The following is a 21,446-nucleotide window of genomic DNA, read 5'->3' as shown; positions in this document are numbered from 1 at the left end:
TTCCTACTGCCTGACCCTGCAAACACAGACTCCATATGCACCACGTGGAGTATCTCATGCATAATGGTCCCAACACACAGAAGGCAAAATGTGTCATGTAGTTTGATTTGTACCTATTACCTCATATCTCTTTGTATGGTTTATTTTCCTGCCTCCCCCCACTCACTAAAGCCAACTTTCTAGCACTGAGTGCACAGAGTGCTTTTTTGTCCCCAGCCAGGTGTCAGTTGAGGGACCTGATGTCTCTGTCCAGGTTTGTCGCTGGATTCATTGACAGGAATAAAAGATTCTTTAATACCAGGAATGTGACAGGTGTCAAAAAATGAATCTGAGATTTACTTCCAGCTTTGGTTAAACAAATGCACAATTCAAAACAGATCAACACTAAGCAAAAATTTCTTTGCCCTGTGAAAGCAGTTCCAAAATAATCAATAGCAGCTGTGGCTCTGACAACAATTGACATCAGATTGTACCCCAGGGTAACCTGGGTCACTCAGGACAAACTTGAGAAAACACTCAGGTCTTGTCAGAGAAACAAGTCTCCAAGTAATAAGAACAACTGATGCTTCAGGCTCTCTGGAAATGCTGAATGAGGTGTACATCCTCACCCGTCTTCCAGTTTATCAATACTGAAATGATGTACCTGGATTTTATAAAGGCTTGATTAATTCAGCAGCCACTAGAGTAGATAACGCGAGCTAAGCTCATGAGAAACTAACATCACTACATATTTCAAGCCTTGATCCTTATGTCTATGTGGCAATAAAGAGAAAGTGAACTCCCAAAACGACTGTCAGGTTTTTACACCTTCTTCCAAAACATTGTGCGCTTACCACTGCCAAAGACTGCATCCCTCAACTAGAGGAACGATTGTGTGAGTCAGTCCGGCGGTTTCCATGTTCCTGTGCAACACTCCATCAACACAGGTGTCAGGTAACCTTCCTTCACCCTCCTTCACTGTCAGTGAAACCAACTTTGAGAGAAAGTGAAAAGTAAGATTATCTTTCTCTGACATGGATAATCACAGGGAGGAAAATAGGGGAAAAAAGGACACTTTCTGGGAAAAATCAGCAAAGTTTGAAATACATGGTGTGAAATACCTGGAAATGAAGCTAGTGTATGGTCAAGGTGCTATTAACATTGTCATACTCTACCTGGGCAAGGATATATTGCAGATGTATTTGGAAAATTACACTCCTACCCCAAACTTTCTAAAGTTATGGTCTTAGTCACAAAGATACCTTTCACTGAATCCCAGTACAACATTTTCTTCAAGAGTTCTCCCAACCTCCAACTGTTCTGAGCTCAGAAGGTTTTGTTAAAGTGATGTGGCTTATTGGTTTAGGACAGTTTAGGTGTATTCAGCACTTTTCCAAACATTTGTTCAATCTCTCCTCAAATTCACATGAAATTCTGCACCCACAACATCTTTTGGCAAGGAGCCCCATAGTTGCACCCACACTTCGAGGAAAGCCCCTCCTTCTGCGTGTTCTGAACCAGATTCCTTCATCTGATGCCCCTTTCCAAGTTCCTCTATTGGAAGATGAGCAGGCAGTCCCCGTTCACACTCTCCATGTCATTCACTCTATCAAATCTGCCCACATCTCACTCATTTCTAACTGGGCAAAACAGTCCTAGTCTATTTGAACCATTCTTTGTATGGAAGCTATTCCATATTTCTGACTTGATTCCCAGGATTCATGCTCCACTGCATGTAATGTAGCTTAAAAATATAAAATATAGGAAATGAAACTATACTGCAGTAATTACTTGGGAAAAACAAACACTGTTTATTTCGATGTTCTTCCTTGAATGTAGCTTTCAATAAGCAACTGCACTTTTCCTCCACTGTCCTAAAAACATCTAGTAAAAAATTATAAAAATATACTTGGAGTTCTCCCTAAAATATCTCACTGAAAAATGAGGGAAAACAAAAGAAAATATGCAGCCTTTGAGTCAGCCTTTGTTGATTCGGCTTACCAATGCACCTAATGAGAAATCCTGAAATAGCAGAAATCCATGTACCGAAAAATATTCTTGGTTAGTTCACAGGCAGAAAGTTTGTCAGTATTAAAACGATACATTCCTTCCTTAAACTTACAGTGTAACAGAATTTATGGAGCCATTGTACTTCTGCAGGACAAATGTTTGTGAGATACTGCTCACTGAGATTTGGGGAGGGTTGTTATTACTCTGCCTTGCTCAATAAAATAGACGTGGCAGAGAACGTAAGGACATGGTGTCAGTGCCGTTCCCCATAAAATTTATTTTTAAAAAAGGTGCCCAATGCTAAATGAAGGGAGCAGACAGTCTGATTTCTCTTTTTTTCTTAGCGAGTTTCAGTATGTACATGGGAATTAAAAAAAAAAAAAAAAAAGAACACAAATTCCCAGAGGAAGCTAATTGAATATTCTCCCCACCTCCTTCTCCTTATTCATTCGCGCCGTTCCTTTCAATTGGCAGGGTCCCATGACGACCACGGTGGAAGAAAAGCATCCTCTTTAGCAGCCGCACCTCGCCATAGCAACCGGGACGTCAGCGCCGGCAGCCAAACCCCGCAGCAGGCCGAGGGGCGGCACTGCCCCCGGGACTGCCCCCCTCTGCCCCCCCCCCCCCGGGGGCTTTACGGTGGGCCGGGGCGGAGCGGGGGGAGCCCCCGAAGCTGGGGGGAGTGGAGGGGGGCAGCCCGGTGCCCGCCCCGTCGGGGCTCCGGGGCGCGGGCGGACGCCGCGCCGCTGTCCGTGGTGCTGACGGGCCCCGCGCCGCCGAGCCCCGACGGGGGGGGGGCGGACATCCCGCAGGGCGCGGGGAGGGGGGGAAGGGGGAAGAGGAGGGTCCGGGGCGGCTGGGTCTTGGGAGGGACAGCCACATGATCCGCATCCCACATGACACAGAAAGAAACTGGTGGCAGCAGCCGGCCAGCCCTGCGAAACGTCATTTTTTCCTCCCTCAAAGAAAAGGGGTAGAATACCCCGTCCCTGCCCCCTCGAGCAGATTTACAAATATCCGGGCGGAGGTAGCTACAGATGTGATTATACTACGTGGTTTCCAGTATGGTTGCCGCCTTCCCAGGGGTGCCTTCACTCGGGATTACAAACAGAGGAAGGACGAGACCGGCACCTCTGGGATTATGCTGTGAAACAGGTATGTGGATGGATAGGTGCTGTGCTGAACAGTGCGGTGGCTAAAGGGATAGTTCTCTTTGCAGAGACAAGCAACGTGATCTTTTCCAGTAAATTATCTTCTGTGTATTTACTTACGTGCATTTAAAATCCTTGGGTTTTAGCAAGGAGGACTCATTCCTCAGGAGCCAATGCTCTGCGGGGCTTGAATTTTAAGCTGATTCTCCTGAAAGCAGAGAGGTGTGTAGAATTACTGCAGGATAACTATCCATATTTTCTGCACAAATCTACATTCTGTCTGTCTATATTAATTATTTTTAAATTATGCTATGTATTTGTCTTAAAACAATCCCCTGACATGATGAGTTCAATGAAAGCAGAAAATAACTTTTACTGAGATGGAGCAGACCAATCTGTCCATCTGTTGGGTTTTTCTTCTCTCTAGATACCTTCAAACAATTTCTTCCTTCCTCATGTTATTGCACTAAAACAGCTGCTTTTGTATTTTTCAGTCATTAATTTTAAATCATCCTTTCTGAAAGTGTTGTCTCCCTTTTTCTGTGTGGGTGCCTGGATGCAGCTACTTAAGGGAATAACACAGGCATAGTAATCTTTGCTTATCTGTAGCCAGCAGAGGCAAGAAGGCTATTCTGTTTTCTGCTTATTTAGGCACATACTCTCTAAGAATGCAGAGCAATATTTTTCATTTATCCAGCTGGCTTCCAGCATGTCAGATGGTATGTTTGCTCCACAGAGTAATGGAGAAGTAAAACTGCCTTCTGCTTTCAAAAGGCCATTTGTGTGTATGAGGCAGGATTCATAGCCAATTCTTTCTGGCAAAGATTTTCAAATGTGGTTCTTGAAGATTTGTTGTTAAAGCCACTGTTAATCACTTAAACAAGTGGCTTGATTTGCAGAAAAATTGGATGCCAATCCAGAGGCATCCTTAAAAGCTAATCTTTATTTGGGTGTCTAAATATGGATTTTTGGTAGCTTGATTTATGAGATTATTTTAAACATCCTGGTCTCAGATGAGTCAATAAGGGGAGGAATGTCTATACCTTAGACAAGTTTGGGGAGCTCTGCTCCTTAGCTTAAAGAGCTTGCAGACTCTTACTCCCCCGCAGTTCTCCTGTGAAGCCTCTATTTGCAAAGCGGTGCACTGCAATTCCCCCATCTGGGTCACACCATATAATCTCCATCTGCATTTTCTTTTGCAGCCCCACTAGGCATCCTCCGTCAGGTGTTTAACAATTTAGAGAGTAATTTCAATCAGACAATGCAGAATAACCTCTAACATCCTCAGGTAGAGTCTGCTCCCCCTCCCCACCACAAACACAGCTCTCCCGACACTGAAACATGATGCAGCACTTGTGTGTTTGGGATTTCTCCATTCCAGCAGCTTCCATCATCCCCTAGACTTTCCCTCTGACAGGCACCCTGCCCAAGAAGACATATCCAGTTCAGGGGGTATCATCAGGCCAGTATCTTTCCTCAGTGGCTTCCTCTGGTCTGCTGTTGTCCTCCCTAGCTCAGGTCAGACATCCCTTCCAACAATCACCTCTGCATCAGGCATTTCCAACCTAACTATGGGCTTTGCATGGCCTTCAGCCCTCCCAGCTTCTCCAGCAAAGTTAGTGTAGGAAGACTATGAGATGCTCTCACTAATGGCCATATCCTCTGACGGAGGCCCATGGGAACATTCTCCTACTGCTCATTCAGGTCTCCTCCTCTTATTCCTATCAGTTTGGTCCTCCTGGAAGCATCTTCTGAGCTCTGACAACTCTCTCCCTGGCATGATTATTAGCCACGAGTGTCACTCCACTCTCTGTCACTATGTTTGGCACACGTGACCTGTATACTGTGAGCACTAGATCCACCTTACTGAAAAGCATCAAGAGCCATACAACAGGAATTCTCACATCCTAGTGCAAAAAATCCTGTTAGCATATGAACTTCTTGTGTACTGAGAAAGCAGCTTCTACAAGATTTACTATCAAGAATTCATTTCTATATCACCTTTTCATATAGAAGCAACAAAAAAAAAACCCCACCAACCCTAAGGGTTCTGCTGGGAGGAGAACTTGTGCTCACTGCTAGTGAAAGGGTGAGCTAAGCTGCCAGAGTCCTCACCGAAGCTGCTGGCACGTTTTCCCTGCGGGGGAGAGGACACTTGGTGGGGAGAGGGTGAGAATTTCCAAGAGATGGGCAGAGAAATCAGCCAAGCGTGAGATTCACCAGAGCTTATCTGTCAACACCCACCATGGCAAACCAGCCCTGGTAAGCACTGCGTTCCTCACATCAAGCAGAAGAGTGTGCTGTGTTGTGGGCAGGGCCTGGTGTTGCCAAAACTTAATGTAAGTGTGTGGGAGAGAGCGTCTATTTTTTTAAATCTGAATCAGGAAAGGGTCCAGCCTAGCCATGCCCCAGGACAGACTCAGTCCCCATTAAGGAAGGCAAGCAGCCTGCAAAGGTATATTTCAAGCTTCTCCACACTCTTCTTGGACAACTCCAGTAGGTGGAACCTATTTTGACAGCAGAGTAGGAGATGAGGTCTGTCCCTCTTCTCCTTGCTCCCACTTTTTCATGTCCCCACAGTCACACTGGGCACAGATCTAGGTTCTGCCATCATTTTTAGATCAGTGCTAATCCAGAGTTTTGCCTACTAGTCACAGCAGTAGGAGTATAGAATAAAGCTCTGAGACACTTAAAACTCTGTGGGTCTTTCCTTTGGGGAAGAAGAGTTACATCTATAAAAGGAGACTTATAACCACTGCATAACTGTTTGTAAACACTATGTTGCACTCATTATGCTCATGAGGTAGTAGCCAGAGCATCGTGCTGTGTATGTCTCCTATGATTAGCCAGACCAGGCCATGGGCGAGACCAGAGAAGACAGATGGATGACTCAGGCTGTCAGAAGGTCATGGCAAACTCAACGATTCATATGGCACAGCCCAGGTCTGTGGAAGGAAAGCTGTGTCCTCCCTGGGCCTTGTGGATGACTCTACCCCACAGCCACTGGAGGATTAATTTCTCACTGTACGTGACCCTGACTACCTCTTCAGAAAGGTCATCCTCTCTACAGATCTGAGGGTTGCAAACTCCATGTGTGCTTCAGTATAGCCCTGGTTGAAGAGAGTTACACTTGTTCCCTCACTCCACAGATGCTGATGAGGTGAGGGTGTCTATCTGGGTAGAGGTGAGCACAAATGTGGCTCATATTTTACCACTATCTGTCTGTGAATCAGAGCATGATGTTGGGTGTAAGTGGAAGCCACAGTTACTGTAAGGGCTCCTTCCCACCACCAACACAGAATAAACGCACTCTTAGGGCTTAGATGCATGAATAAGCTACTAGGTCTTAGCAACTCAACTCAGCTTAATAGACCTACAGTGACTGCCTACATGTCAGTCTTAACCCATGGTAAATGCATGAGAAAAATTAATTGACTTCAGATGCATGAAAAAGCCATTGCTCCCAGAGCCTTTAACACCACAATGACCTTCAAAAGATGGCACCTTCTTTTAAGGAGACTCAGGCAATATGCAGTAACTTGTGACTTATGTATGGTTTTGAACCCTGAACGTTCATCAAAATCATGCCCCATGGATTTGCCCTGGGCCAGGCCTCAGACCCAGTGCTACAGTCAGAGTAGTTACTCCAGATGTGAGCTGATAGACCCAGAAGCAATAGATGGACCCTGTTCTTGGTCTAGTTAGTGACTGTATGGCTCACCACTTACTATGCTCAGTCAAAAGGATAAAGCTGAAAAATTATTCTTCCTGAGGCAACCAGTACAAGAAACATAAACTGGCCCAAATCCCAGCAAACGTTGCAGTATTAAATCCTTGTTCTCAGTTTTAATACCTTGTTAAAACAGTCAGGAAAGAACATTAAGAGTCAATGAAGGTTGATGGCAAAGAGACTGTCTAGCTGTCCTTACTTTCCTCAAGCATACAGCAGAAAAATCTTGTTTAGATTCATGCTTGTGCAGTAGCTGAGTATAACATATATTCTTTAAATGTGCTGGAAATTAAGAACATTTCCCTCCTGTGTTTGATTTCATTCCTATTTCCTGCTCCCATGATCTCACCCCGCAACACAGGCTAGGCTCTCAGATGCTGATATGAGATGCAATAACATATATCGACTTACATCATCAGTTCAGTTCAGAAGCTTTTACCGTAAGTTGAGCTGAGACCACACTGGCACTGAAAACTTCATCCACAAAACAGCCTATCCACAGTTATAGTCATGTCATCGTTAGCTACCCATGCTGCAGAACAGGAACCTCCACCAGCTGGGTAGAGCCAGGGAGCAGGCAGCAACGTATGATATATGGGCATGGATCTCAAAAGTTTTGTTGCATTCAAAACATTTTATTGTCCTGATAAAAGAGGGGCAGATGTTTTCTATCCCCATGCACTGGAATGCAGAGAGTGAGGAAGAACACACTTCGCCTCAAGAGATTCGCTCAGAAGAGCCACACAGAGAATAGAAAAGCCTTCATAAGAGGAACAGGGCGAATGCTTGAGCATTTTTATGAGCACTAGACCAGAGAAAAGAACTGGCAGGGAATCTGTGTGCTTACAAAAGCATGCGTATCCGCATTCCTCCACTGGAAGCAGAAGTACTAAATGGCCTCAATATGCACACAGACATCTCTGCGTAGCAAGAAACAGAGAGAGGTTAAAAGACTCTGTGCTCTTCTATAAAAGGGTTATTACATTGAGACGATGCACGCACAGGGTAGTTAATTTGAATTTAGGCAGGGATGAATGTCATCTTCTAGCATCTTACATCCAGACAAAAGCCACCCCCCCATTCTGATTCAATTTACTCCCACTTCTAATGTTGATTAAGTTAGATGAAGCATTCCACTTCCAGTCTGGCAGCTATTCCCAAAATACTCTTCAGAGAGGGAAGTCTATGGAGTAAATGACCAGCTTAATGCTTTCGAAATAATTTGCTGGGCCAGAATTTGCCTACTGTTTCACAGTTATGATGCAGAGAAGTAAAAATGTTGAATAAAAAAGCCCTTCTGCTAGTGCTAGGTTAAGCCATGTACAATGACCTGTTTCTTTAGCTACCTTTTTAATCCTGAGAAACAGGAAAAAATGTTTATTCTTTTGATTAAACACTAAGAAAAGCTATTTATTGCATTCCTTTGCGAATCTCATTAGGTTTTACTCCTCCAAATTGCAATGGACACTACATTTCTAGAGAGGACAGTAAACATGCAAACACATAGTAACTATGCCATATGGGCTTTATGCAACAGCAAAGTAGATGTGGCAGTGATTTTATGAGGTTCTTGTGGCTCAAATACTTCTTCTCTAAGTAACAGATCTGTTTTGGAGAGTTAGCAAGAATATGTTTCATTTGCTATCAACCCAAAGGGATAACCCTGAAAATGGAGTGTTTGGGCCTTCAAACTGCAAATTAAATAGTAATAGTATACTGTGGCACCAGGAAATCCCTCTTTGATGATTATGGGTCATTTCACATGCCCTTTTTTTTTCCCAAGCAAATGCAAAAAATTTAGGGTTTTAAACAGAAATACAGGAAGTCCTTATACCAGTTTTAAAAGGATCTCCACTCTAAAATGTTCAAAAGAAAAAAGTGAGATTTTTGACACTGCTGCATCCATGGAGAGTCACGATTACTAGAAAGTATCCTTTCACTCAGCTCAGTGTTATATAGGTTTAAAGGGAAAATCAAACAAAAGCATTTTTGTTAAATAAAAATCTAATTAGGCGTCACATATTTGCTATACATAAATTTTACTTCTTGTGTTTCTAATACCTGCTTATTGACCTGCAAGGCAGAGGGAGACTAAAGAGCTCATCGCTGTTTTCTTATGGATGTCATATTTGCAAGTTTAACAGTTCACTAACACTTAAATCATTTTTCAGTAAATGATGCAGCAAATGGGGACATGGGAATTGGAGATTCATAATGTAGCAAAATACAGAATCTGTAGTTATTCCATCCCAGACCCATACAGGGCAGTGTGTATGCTGAGCTTGTCATGCTCATACCACAGAAGTTTAAGTCTCCACTGTAAAAAACAGGCTTGCCCACAGAAGAAAAAGATATGCTGGGCCATAGACAATTAAGGTTGTTAGTGCTAAATCAAGTCACAATTCTGATCTCAGTGCCACCTAGGAAAAACAGAGTTCAGTAGAGAATCTTCAATATAAAAGGAAATCAGCTTCTGGTTTATTAGAAGGAAAAGTTATCTGTCATTAGGAATGCAGGAATCTCAGAGCACATTGGTTAATCATTTACTTTTCAAAAAAATAAAACAAGTAATTGCTGTTCAACCAGAGCAATCCTGTGCTCTGGGTAAAGTCCCTATTATTGCACTTATATTTTCACCTGGATCTTGTGGGCAGCATGCCAAATGACTTCAGATTTTTCCAATCAAGAAAGAATGACAAAATATAGTATTACTTGCACCTGTGTTTAGTGCCTCTTCTGTTTTACCATCCCTGGAGGTATTTAAAAGACATGCAGATGTGGCATTTAGGGACATCATTTAGTGGTGGACTTGGCAGTGTTAGGTTTATGGTTGGACTCCATGATCATAGAATCATAGAATGGTTTGGGTTGGAAGGGACCTCAAAGATCATCTAGTTCCAACCCCCTTGCCATGGGCAGGGACACCCTCCACTAGACCACGTTGCCCAAAGCCCCATCCAGCCGGGCCTTGAACACTTCCAGGGAGGGGGCAGCCACAACCTCTCCGGGCAACCTGTTCCAGTGCCTCACCACCCTCATAGTGAAGAATTTCTTCCTAATACCTAATCTAAATCTACCCTCTTTCGGTTTAAAGCCATTACCTCTTGTCCTATCAGTACCTGCCCTTGTAAACAGTCCTTCTCCAGCTTTCCTGTAGGCCCCCTTTAGGTACTGGAAGGCTGCTGTAAGATCTCCCTGGAGCCTTCTCTTCTCCAGGCTGAACAACCCCAACTCTCTCAGCCTGTCCTCATAGGAGAGGTGCTCCAGCCCCCTGATCAGCTTCATGGCCCTCCTCTGGACTCGCTCCAACAGCTCCATGTCCTTCTTGTACTGGGGCCCCCAGAGCTGGACGCAGTACTCCAGGTGGGGTCTCACCAGAGCGGAGTAGAGGGGCAGGATCACCTCCCTCAACCTGCTGGTCACGCCTCTTTTGATGCAGCCCAGGACACGGTTGGCTTTCTGGGCTGCAAGCGCACACTGCCGGCTCATGTTGAGCTTTTCATCAACCAACGCCCCCAAGTCCTTCTCCTCAGGGCTGCTTTCAATCCATTCTCCACCCAGCCTGTAGTTGTGCTTGGCACTGCACCAACCCACATGCAGGACCTTGCACTTGGCCTTGTTGAACTTCATGAGGTTCGCACAGGCCCACCTCTCCAGCCTGTCAAGGTCCCTCTGGATGGCATGCCTTCCCTCCAGCGTGTTGACCCCACCACACAGCTTGGTGTCATCGGCAAACTTGCTGAGGGTGCACTCGATGGTGATCTTAAGGTTCTTTTCCAACCTAAGTGATTCTATGGTTCTATGTTTGCTGGTTACCTGCATTCTCTGGTAAACAGCGGTTGGACTGATTTGTAGGCAAAATGCAACGGAGAAAAAGTACTATTTGAGTGCTACAACCCTGTAACTATTTTTGGGTTTACTCCCCTGCATAACTAAATGGCTCAGGTCTGAAAAGACAGGCTCACCAGGAGAAATATCATGAGAACAGTGTTAGCAAGTCTGCATATTTTAAAGCCTTAGGAAAGTCGTTTCATTCTTGTACCTGACTTCTGCTACTCCTCAATATTGGCCAAGAAATTTCATCTGGTTATTCTTCTACTGAGCTTAATTTGTGCATGTGGCTATTTTTAAATAGTACATACTTCTGCATGGCAAGAAGGGAAATTAAGGAAGAAAATTAGCCCATAATCTTCTTTTCTATCTAGTTAATAGCTCCACATGTATTATTCTATTACAGATAATTCTAACATGTAATTTGGCGGGTTGTACGGTCAATGCATCCTGCCATTCTGCCAGAGACAGCAACCCAAATACCCTGCTTACAGCTGATGACAGCAGGATATCTCCAGGGGTGCAGATCCACCTGATGGAGGGTGGGGGAAAGGCAAACAGGAGCTGTTTGAGAAACCAGGAATCATCTGCCAGGCAAATGTTACTAAGAAAACGATGAGGGAAGGCAGCTAAGAATGCTGGGACAGCAAAGGCCAGGCTGGGCAGTACTGCACAGCCGTCCAGCAGAAGATGGGAGCAGGGGCAGGGTATCATCTGCAGACCGTGCCCCTTGCAGGCAGTTGGCAAGGCAACCACTATGACACCCACGTCTGGGTCTCACTACTGATGTCTCCGAGTGTTATTTTGACAGGATGGTGCCATGCAAAACTCCTGTTTTAACACGCCTCACTACAACACAAACCTAGTTGTTACTAGCCTCAAACTGCTTCAGAATCACAGAATCACAGATTGGTAGGGGTTGGAAGGGACTTCTGGAGATCATCTAGTCCAACCCCCCTGCTGAAGGAGGTTCACCTAGAGCAGGTTGCACAGGATCATATCCAGGCGGGTTTTGAAAATCTCCAGAGAAGGACACTCCACAACCTCTCTGGGCAGCCTGTTCCAGTGCTGTGTAACCCTGAAAGTGAAGAAGTTTTTCCTCATATTGAGGTGGAACTTCCTGTGCTCCAGTTTGTGCCCTTTGCCTCTCGTGCTGTCGCTGGGCACCGCTGAAAACAGTCTGGCCCCTTCTTCTTGACACCCGCCCTTTAGATACTTACAAGTATTGATGAGATCCCTTCTCAGTGTTCTCTCCTCCAGGCTAAACAGTCCCAGCTCTCTCAGCCTTTCCTCATATGAGAGATGCTCCAGTCCCCTCATCATCTCTGTAGCCCCTGGCTGGACTCTTTCCAGTAGTTCGTGTCTTTCTTGACCTGGGGAACTTGGCTACAAGTCCAGCTTAACCTGAGTCATGTTACCAGCTCCCGGACACCACCAGCATGCAAAAGCTGCTAAATAAGGTCAGTTGCTTTGGGAGCAGGGTTGGTGACTCACGCGTCGACCCACTTTCCAATGATGCAGAGTCAGTGACCAGGCACGATGCGAAGGGTGGAGGAGAGGCGCAGCGGGGTGCTGTGGCAGCCCAACTGCAGCTACACAGACTGGCTGTGTCCATGCGCCTGCACTGCACTGCTCTCAATCACAGCCTGCATTTTCAAGCACGCTAAATTTATGCCTGTGCTGTGCAGCTGATTGTACATCAAGCGTGTTCATGGGAAACACACAATGTTATATTGAGCACAGCTAATGAATATGGGGTCTAAAAAGCTAGAGGAAAAAAAAGTCTTCCTAACCACATCAAGCAATTAGTACATCTTTTCCTCTTCTACATCTGACTATTATTTTGCATTGCATTATTGAAGATGACATGCAAAAAAGCACAAGGAGCAAGATCGCAAATTCACACAGTGGCTTTGTGCATACAGGCTCTGCTCTGAGTGGGCAGACAGGTAGAAAGTAATTGGTGGTAGAGCAGGCAGAACAAAAAGCATCAGCAAAACACTGGAAAAAAACCTCAGAAAGCAAAGCTGGGAGTTGGATCACTTGGAAAGCTGATGATGTTGCTGGCTTTTTGAACATGTCCACTTGGCTTCTGGGATGAACTTTTTGATCTTCTGGTCATTAAGTGAATCCTGATTTATCTTGCACAGTATCAAGACTCTGGAGTTTAGCATTCATACAGTATACCCACAAAAAAGATTTTCGATTACTAATGAGTAAGAGGCTTTGAATGTAAACACCATGACTGAAATGACACTTTTTGGAGCATCAGCCTACGGCACAGTGTTTGTAAATGCACAGGCAATAAAATTAAGTATTTTTCCATTTTCTCCCTGTGATAGGCTAGAAAGAACACAACCATCTTGATAAACCCACGGTTGGAAGCTCTGTCTAGCATTATATCCATTCTTGTCTCACTCTTCGTTAAAACAGTAGGTCATAGCTATCACATACCATGGTGTGTACCATACCTACCACAAAGGACCACCTACAGTTTGATCCCAGAAGCTTTATTTCACTGCTAGTTCAGAAATACAGAGATCACTTGAGCATCCAGGCAGGTGACAAGCGCCATCTAAAAGGTAGATGGATTATTGATTGTCTAAGCAATAGGAGTGCTTTTATACTTAGCAGTGAGAGTCCACTCTGGACAGCTGCTCTGTGCTGCTTTAGAAAGGTAAACACTGAGAACCCCCAGAATAAACTACTCCCCAGTTACACCACTGTTACTAATGATTGGATGGCAGCAGGGTTTGGCTGCTAGTATTGTTATCGAGGAAGATGTTATGATCGTGGAAGATATTACTTCCATTTCCACATTTCAGTGTAAGAGACGTCTTTGTCTATCTACAGGACAGATGTATGTCAAGCTGAGGGAATTACAATTACATGTCTTTGGGTAAGGTAGGTTTTTCACACATACTTATTAAAGATAACGTTTTCTCTTCTCTCTCCATGCAGCCTGAGCAAAAGAGGTGGCCATGTTTGCCTACAGCATGGATAACAGCAGCGGTCCTTTTCTTCTCCCAACTTTACTGCTCCTGCTGCAGAACAAGAGCGACCCCGAAACCTCCAACCCTCCAGCTGGCTATGAGATGACAGAGTCAGCCATAGGGCCCAGCTCAAGCAGGAACCACACTGTCTTGCAGTATGACCTGAGGCCGGGGGAAATTGCAGTAGCCAGCATGGTTTTGGGAGCGTTGTGGCTGGTTTCCATCTTTGGAAACTCCCTCGTTTGCTTAGTGATCCGCAGGAGCAGGAGGACACAATCCACCACCAACTATTTTGTCGTCTCCATGGCTTGCGCAGACCTTCTCAGCAGCGTCGCAAGCGTGCCCTTCGTGCTGCTCCAGTTTACCTATGGCAGGTGGCCGCTGGGGAACGTGATGTGCAAGCTGGTAAGGTACATACAGTACCTCACCCCTGGCGTCCAGATATACGTGCTCCTCTCCATATGCGTGGATCGGTTCTACACTATCGTCTACCCCCTGAGCTTCAAAGTGTCCCGAGAGAAAGCCAAGAAAATGATTCTGGCCTCTTGGCTCTTTGAGGCTGCATTGGCATCACCGGCTTTCTTTTTCTATGGCTCCGACAGCGACGACCACTGCAACTTCTTTCTCCCCACTTCTTGGGAAGGAGCTGCCTACAGTATCATCCACCTCTTGGTGGTCTTGCTGATCCCATCCATCGCCATTATGCTCTTCTACCAGAAGGTCATCAAGCACATTTGGAGAATAGGCACCGATGGCATGACTGTCAGGAGGACAATGAATATTGTCCCAAGAACCAAGGTGAAGACCATCAAGATGTTCCTGATGTTAAACTCGGTGTTTCTCCTGTCCTGGCTCCCTTTTTACGTGGTCCAGCTGTGGCACCCGCAGGAAACAGACTACAGAACAAGCTCCTTGGTTTTCCTGGCCATCACCTGGATCTCGTTCAGTTCTTCAGCCTCAAAGCCAACCATCTACTCCATCTACAATGCCAACTTCAGAAGAGGGATGAAAGAGACTTTTTGCATGTCCGCCATGAAATGCTACAGAAGCAATGCGTACACCATCACCACCAGTTCCAGGATAGCCAAGAAAAATCACGTTGGGATCGCGGAAGTTCCAGCTCCGGCCAAAACGGTCACCAAAGACTCCGTCTATGAGGCTTTTAACAGAGAAGCAAAGGAAAAAAAGCTTGCATGGCCTATTCAGTCCAATCCCCCAAATACATTTGTCTAGTCGGATTCATTGCTTTGAAAATTTCCTACGTTCCCGCACAAGAAGGAGCTTTCTCTCGGTGTTGAACCAATGTATAGTTACAGGTTTTTAATGCAACTTTTAGGGAAGAAAAACAGATGTTTTATTTTATTAAATGCGTTGGTTTTGATGTGTCCAGTCCTTTTCCTTTCGGTTACGTTCCACTCTGTGGAACCACTCTGCCTGAATCACGAGCGTAACTTTGTTCCAAAACAGAAAAGCCCTTACACTATGAGTACGTAGGGAAAAAGGGAAAGGGCAACCACTGCTGTTTATAATGACCGCACGTTGGCCAGCATGCATAAGTGTCTAAATCCACCCAAAGCCATCTAGACTTCCTTTCGTTACAGCCCTGTGAATACTGTTGCCCTGGGGTTTTCCTGCTCGCTCAGACCCCAGGGGGAAGATGTCCGTACGTGGGCAATGCAGGCATAACTCTGAGCCCACGGACATGAGCGGTACAATTCCCACTGCCCCGGGGGGTCAGCATCAGGCCAGCGCTGAACGCCTGTGCATCTCGGGCGCTGTGCCTCTCCAGAGGTCTCGTGGCCCAAACTGCCTGAGAAAAGTCCTCCCCTTGGTCTTGCCCTCCGGGACTTATGGCGAGCTGCTTCTACAGCCAGCCTGGTGCACCCACCCAGACGCCAGGGGTGGTGGGCACCGCCTGGGAGAAGCCTTGCTGATCAAAAGGGCTCACGGCTCTACCAGGCACACCGGGACTCCTCTCCTGTCCGATTTAGTGTATCCCCTGGCCTGAGTCCCTCTTCCTGACGTACGGCTCTGGCAGCGGCAGCAAATCGTGGTGGGTTTTCCCAAAGAGGAGCACGAAAAGGAGCTCTGCAGGATGCCTAGCAGCATCCTCCTCGGGCGCATGTGTGCATGGGTCCCTAACAGGCATCCATCCCAGAGCAGACAAGCTGGCAGGGAGCTGTGGCTGCAGGTGGAGCCGCCTCCTGCTGCTCTTTCTCCGCCAGCACACTGAGAAAACAACCCAAGGGGACCAAGCAGAGCTTCGCTCCTGGTGGGAAGGGGAACGGCACCGGCTGTGCCAGCCGGGGAACGACGGGGAGAGGCAGGGGCTCCTCTGCACCCCGCTGCGCCCCACGGCGGTGGTGTCTGCTCCTCTCGTGAGGATGGAGTACCACCACCGGTAGGACCCAGAAGCTGTGCTTCAGTGCTAGCTCAGAAACAGAGAGGTCGCTCCAGCATCCAGGCTAGGTGGAAACTACCATCCAAAAGGCAGACGGGTCGTTGATTGTCTTAGCATTGGGGGGGGGGGGGGGTGTAGTAAGCAAGGAGAGTCCACCTTGGGCGACTGCTCTGTGCTGCTTCAGAGAGGTAAACACCGAGGGCTCCCAACTTCAACCACTCCCCGTCTGACAGCGAGCCGTTTGGCAGCTCACAGAGCCGTAACGTCCTCTAAAGTCAGTTCTAGCCTCCTTTTTTGCCTTGTGCTCCCCACTGTGGCGACGTTCACTAGCCAGACTCAGAGCTGTGGAGGCTCTGTGTTTTTTTCAGTGCCCAGGCAAGGCAATGTCTGTACAGGGGACAGAAAGGGGGAGGGAGGACTGCAAGGGTCTGGCGAGCAAAGAAGGGGACCTCCTTGACGGCACCAGGAGAAAGGGGAGACAGTAAGCTGGGCCATTGGTGTTTACAAAGAACAGGGCTTGGACTCATCTGGCAATGCCCGGACCCCTGCAAACCCACAGCTCGTGTCTCCGAATGGTTTGGCTTACAAGGGACCTTAAAGATCGTGTCCACAGGGGACTGATGAGCTCAGAAATTTGGCACATCCCAAGGCCACGACAAGGTGACTGGGTCCCTTCCCAGAGCTGAGCAAGGGCTTCCCCGTGACACAGCTGTGCCAGAGGCTCCGTGTTGTGTGTTGGTGTCAGTTGCTCAGGGCAACCCTTCAGTTGCCCCGTGGGTCACCCACAGACCTGCACAGCCCTCGGGTCGCTGCAGGACGGGCTCTGCTGGGAGCTGGGAAGGGTCAGACTTGCTGCTTGGGAGGTCCCTGACCAAGGTAAGGACGTCGACCCTCTCCCAGGGTTTTCTCCCGGGCGCACAGAGATCCTCCTCAACAGCTGACGCCAGTCGCACCTAGTGACAGTTCAGCCGACACGGCCCGGGGCTCCGCTGCTGGGAATCCCCCCGCATCTCAGCTGCGTGAGGCCATTGACCTCTTCCTCCAGAGTTTTCCTTCTAAATCAAAACTCTGCCATGCAGAAAAAAAAATCTTCTGCAGGGTTTGTGGGGAGGGGGTCGTGCCACCTTGTTCTCAGGGTGACAGAGGGAAACGCTGCCCTTGACGGGGAAGGGAACTAAGGAGGCAAGGGCATGCGGGGACAGCCTTGGCGTTCAGGAGAGACTCTTAAAGGCATACGATGGCCAGCTCTCGGTGAACACTTCCTCACTGTGGAAGGCGTGAGGAGGATTCACGGTGAGCAGCGCCCACCCAGCCTGGAGTCAGTCCTCTCGCTGTGCTGCCTTGTCTTCAAAAATTCCAGACCTGGCTGGTCTTCCAAAATTACGCCCAGAACAAAAAGATTCAGGGATATTAGGGACAGTAACACCAAGGTTACTAAGGACTGCACGGGAGCAGGCTGGGGCTGCTAGCATCCTTCCTGAGGCAGATGTTATGAGCGTGGAAGATATTACCCCCCATTCCACCTCTCGGTGAAGGAAACACCTCCTCTGTCGGTCTACAGGATGGGTTTATGTAACGTCGAGTGAGAAGTGGGTCTGGGTTTTTGCAGCTTCCACAGACATTGGGAAGCACGGCTCATTTCTGGGATGAGTGGGGCATATTCCGCTCACTCAGCCTGCAGGTCACCAGTGTTGGTGAACCTGCACCACAGTCTCTACCTCTGAAAGGGACAGGTATCTCTCAGAAGACAGAAATGCCTGTCCTCAAAGACTCGGGTCATTCATCAAAATCGGCATGAAACTCAATGGCCTCTCCTCTACCAGAGAGTCTCGCTGTCTATTTCTGAGCCTTTCTCTGAAATCATCTGCTTGCAGTAGGACGTATACGACTGTGGTGGGTTGACCCTGGCTGGGGGCCAGGTGCCCACCAGAGCCGCTCTATCACTCCCCTCCTTCACTAGGCAGGGGAGAAAAGGTATAACAAAAAGCTTGTGGGTCGAGAGAAGGACAGGCAGACATCACTCACTAACTACCGTCACGAGCAAAACAGACTGAACTGAGAGAGGAAATTCATCTCATTTATTACTAAGCAAAACAGAGTAGAGCAATGAGAAATCAAACCAAATCTTAAAACACCTCCCCCCACCCCTCCCATCTTCCCAGGCTCAACTTCACTCCCGGCTTCAACCTCCGCCCCCCCACCCCCCCAGCGGCACAGGGGGACGGGGAATGGGGGTTACGGTCAGTTCATCACACGGTGTTTCTGCCGCTTCTTTGTCCTCAGGGGGAGGGCTCCTCTCATCGTACCCCTGCTCCAGCATGGAGTCCCTCTCACGGGAGACAGTCCTTCACAAACTTCTCCAACGTCAGTCTCTCCCACGGGGTGCAGACCTTCAGGAGCAGACTGCTCCGGCGTGGGGTCCCCACGGGGTCACAAGTCCTGCCAGCAAACCTGCTCTGGTGTGGGCTCCTCTCTCCACGGGTCCACAGGTCCTGCCAGGAGCTTGCTCCAGCGTGGGCTTCCCACGGGCCACAGCCTCCTTCAGCTGCCTCCACCTGCTCCGGCGTGGGGTCCTCCACGGGCTGCAGGTGGAATCTCTACACCCCCTCATCCTCCCTCCATGGGCTGCAGGGGGACAGCCTGCTTCACCATGGTCTTCACCATGGGCTGCAGGGGGATCTCTGCTCCGGCGCCTGGAGCACCTCCTCCCCCTCCTTCTGTGCTGACCTGGGTGTCTGCAGAGTTTCTTGCATCTTCTCACTCCTCTCTCTGGCTGCAAAAGCTCTCTCTAACTGGTTTTTCCCTTCTTAACTATGTTATCACAGAGGCGCTGATTGGCTTGGCCTTGGCCAGGGGCGGGTCCATCTTGGAGCCGGCTGGCATTAGCTCTGTCAGACACAGGGGAAGCTTCCAGCAGCTTCTCACAGAAGCCACCCCTGCAGCCCCCCCCCACTACCAAAACCTTGCCACGCAAACCCAACACAACGACTTACAAGTACTTCTCATTGCTAAGGAAGGTGTTTCACACATACTTGTTAAAGATAACCTCTCTTCTCTTCTCTTCTTTTCTCCTCTCTCCATGCAGCCTGAGCAAAAGAGGTGGCCATGTTTGCCCACAGCATGGATAACAGCAGCGGTCCTTTTCTTCTCCCAACTTTACTGCTCCTGCTGCAGAACAAGAGCGACCCCGAAACCTCCAACCCTCCAGCTGGCTATGAGATGACAGAGTCAGCCATAGGGCCCAGCTCAAGCAGGAACCACACTGTCTTGCAGTATGACGTGAGGCCGGGGGAAATTGCAGTAGCCAGCATGGTTTTGGGAGCGTTGTGGCTGGTTTCCATCTTTGGAAACTCCCTCGTTTGCTTAGTGATCCGCAGGAGCAGGAGGATACAATCCACCACCAACTATTTTGTTGTCTCCGTGGCTTGCGCAGACCTTCTCATCAGCGTCGCAAGCGTGCCCTTCGTGCTGCTCCAGTTTACCTATGGCAGGTGGCCGCTGGGGAACGTGATGTGCAAGCTGGTAAGGTACATACAGTACCTCACCCCTGGCGTCCAGATGTACGTGCTCCTCTCCATATGCGTGGATCGGTTCTACGCTATCGTCTACCCCCTGAGCTTCACAGTGTCCCGAGAGAAAGCCAAGAAAATGATTCTGGCCTCTTGGCTCTTTGAGGCTGCATTGGCATCACCGGCTTTCTTTTTCTATGGCTCCGACAGCGACGACCACTGCAACTTCTTTCTCCCCACTTCTTGGGAAGGAGCTGCCTACAGTATCATCCACCTCTTGGTGGTCTTGCTGATCCCATCCATCGCCATTATGCTCTTCTACCAGAAGGTCATCAAGCACATTTGGAGAATAGGCACCGATGGCATGACTGTCAGGAGGACGATGAATATTGTCCCAAGAACCAAGGTGAACACCATCAAGATGTTCCTGATGTTAAACTCGGTGTTTCTCCTGTCCTGGCTCCCTTTTTACGTGGTCCAGCTGTGGCACCCGCAGGAAACAGACTACAGAACAAGCTCCTTGGTTTTCCTGGCCATCACCTGGATCTCGTTCAGTTCTTCAGCCTCAAAGCCAACCATCTACTCCATCTACAATGCCAACTTCAGAAGAGGGATGAAAGAGACTTTTTGCATGTCCGCCATGAAATGCTACAGAAGCAATGCGTACACCATCACCACCAGTTCCAGGATAGCCAAGAAAAATCACGTTGGGATCGCGGAAGTTCCAGCTCCGGCCAAAACGGTCACCAAAGACTCCGTCTATGAGGCTTTTAACAGAGAAGCAAAGGAAAAAAAGCTTGCGTGGCCTATTCAGTCCAATCCCCCAAATACATTTGTCTAGTCGGATTCATTGCTTTGAAAATTTCCTACGTTCCCGCACAAGAAGGAGCTTTCTCTCGGTGTTGAACCAATGTATAGTTACAGGGTTTTAATGCAACTTTTAGGGAAGAAAAACAGATGTTTTATTTTATTAAATGCGTTGGTTTTGATGTGTCCAGTCCTTTTCCTTTCGGTTACGTTCCACTCTGTGGAACCACTCTGCCTGAATCACGAGCGTAACTTTGTTCCAAAACAGAAAAGCCCTTACACTATGAGTACGTAGGGAAAAAGGGAAAGGGCAACCACTGCTGTTTACAATGACCGCACCTTGGCCAGCATGCATAAGTGTCTAAATCCACCCAAAGCCATCTAGACTTCCTTTCGTTACAGCCCTGTGAATACTGTTGCCCTGGGGTTTTCCTGCTCGCTCAGACCCCAGGGGGAAGATGTCCGTACGTGGGCAATGCAGGCATAACTCTGAGCCCACGGACATGAGCGGTACAATTCCCACTGCCCCGGGGGGGTCAGCATCAGGCCAGCGCTGAACGCCTGTGCATCTCGGGCGCTGTGCCTCTCCAGAGGTCTCGTGGCCCAAACTGCCTGAGAAAAGTCCTCCCCTTGGTCTTGCCCTCCGGGACTTATGGCGAGCTGCTTCTACAGCCAGCCTGGTGCACCCACCCAGACGCCAGGGGTGGTGGGCACCGCCTGGGAGAAGCCTTGCTGATCAAAAGGGCTCACGGCTCTACCAGGCACACCGGGACTCCTCTCCTGTCCGATTTAGTGTATCCCCTGGCCTGAGTCCCTCTTCCTGACGTACGGCTCTGGCAGCGGCAGCAAATCGTGGTGGGTTTTCCCAAAGAGGAGCACGAAAAGGAGCTCTGCAGGATGCCTAGCAGCATCCTCCTCGGGCGCATGTGTGCATGGGTCCCTAACAGGCATCCATCCCAGAGCAGACAAGCTGGCAGGGAGCTGCGGCTGCAGGTGGAGCCGCCTCCTGCTGCTCTTTCTCCGCCAGCACACTGA

General features: G+C 48.1%; 2 protein-coding genes across 4 annotated transcripts; both read left to right on the top strand.

Annotated features, from left to right (window-relative positions):
* Positions 1-3,010: 3,010 nt before the first annotated feature.
* Positions 3,011-14,927, top strand: LOC129212645 (probable G-protein coupled receptor 19). Of its 2 annotated transcripts, none has more exons than XM_054841508.1 (2): positions 3,011-3,144; positions 13,663-14,927. In XM_054841508.1, exon 2 carries the CDS (start codon positions 13,683-13,685, stop codon positions 14,925-14,927), a length of 1,245 nt encoding a protein of 414 aa, XP_054697483.1. In that variant the 5' UTR covers positions 3,011-3,144; positions 13,663-13,682. The 2 variants fall into 2 exon arrangements, with proteins under 2 accessions (XP_054697483.1, XP_054697494.1); XM_054841519.1 differs by lacking the exon at positions 3,011-3,144 and adding an exon at positions 12,128-12,161.
* On the top strand, positions 3,028-20,496 carry LOC129212652 (probable G-protein coupled receptor 19). 2 transcript variants are annotated; one of them, XM_054841531.1, is made up of 2 exons: positions 3,028-3,144; positions 19,181-20,496. In XM_054841531.1, exon 2 carries the CDS (start codon positions 19,201-19,203, stop codon positions 20,443-20,445), a length of 1,245 nt encoding a protein of 414 aa, XP_054697506.1. In that variant the 5' UTR covers positions 3,028-3,144; positions 19,181-19,200; the 3' UTR covers positions 20,446-20,496. The 2 variants fall into 2 exon arrangements, with proteins under 2 accessions (XP_054697506.1, XP_054697516.1); XM_054841541.1 differs by lacking the exon at positions 3,028-3,144 and adding an exon at positions 12,057-12,161.
* Positions 20,497-21,446: the final 950 nt, after the last annotated feature.

Source organism: Grus americana, chromosome 1 (assembly GCF_028858705.1).
Source record: "Grus americana isolate bGruAme1 chromosome 1, bGruAme1.mat, whole genome shotgun sequence".
NCBI classification, from domain to species: Eukaryota; Metazoa; Chordata; class Aves; order Gruiformes; family Gruidae; genus Grus; species Grus americana.
This window is presented reverse-complemented; position numbering and strand designations above follow the sequence as displayed.

Coding starts and splice junctions, on each gene's coding strand:
- LOC129212645 (XM_054841508.1), top strand. CDS start 13,683: ATGTTTGCCTACAGCATGGATAACAGCAGCGGTCCTTTTCTTCTCCCA.
- LOC129212652 (XM_054841531.1), top strand. CDS start 19,201: ATGTTTGCCCACAGCATGGATAACAGCAGCGGTCCTTTTCTTCTCCCA.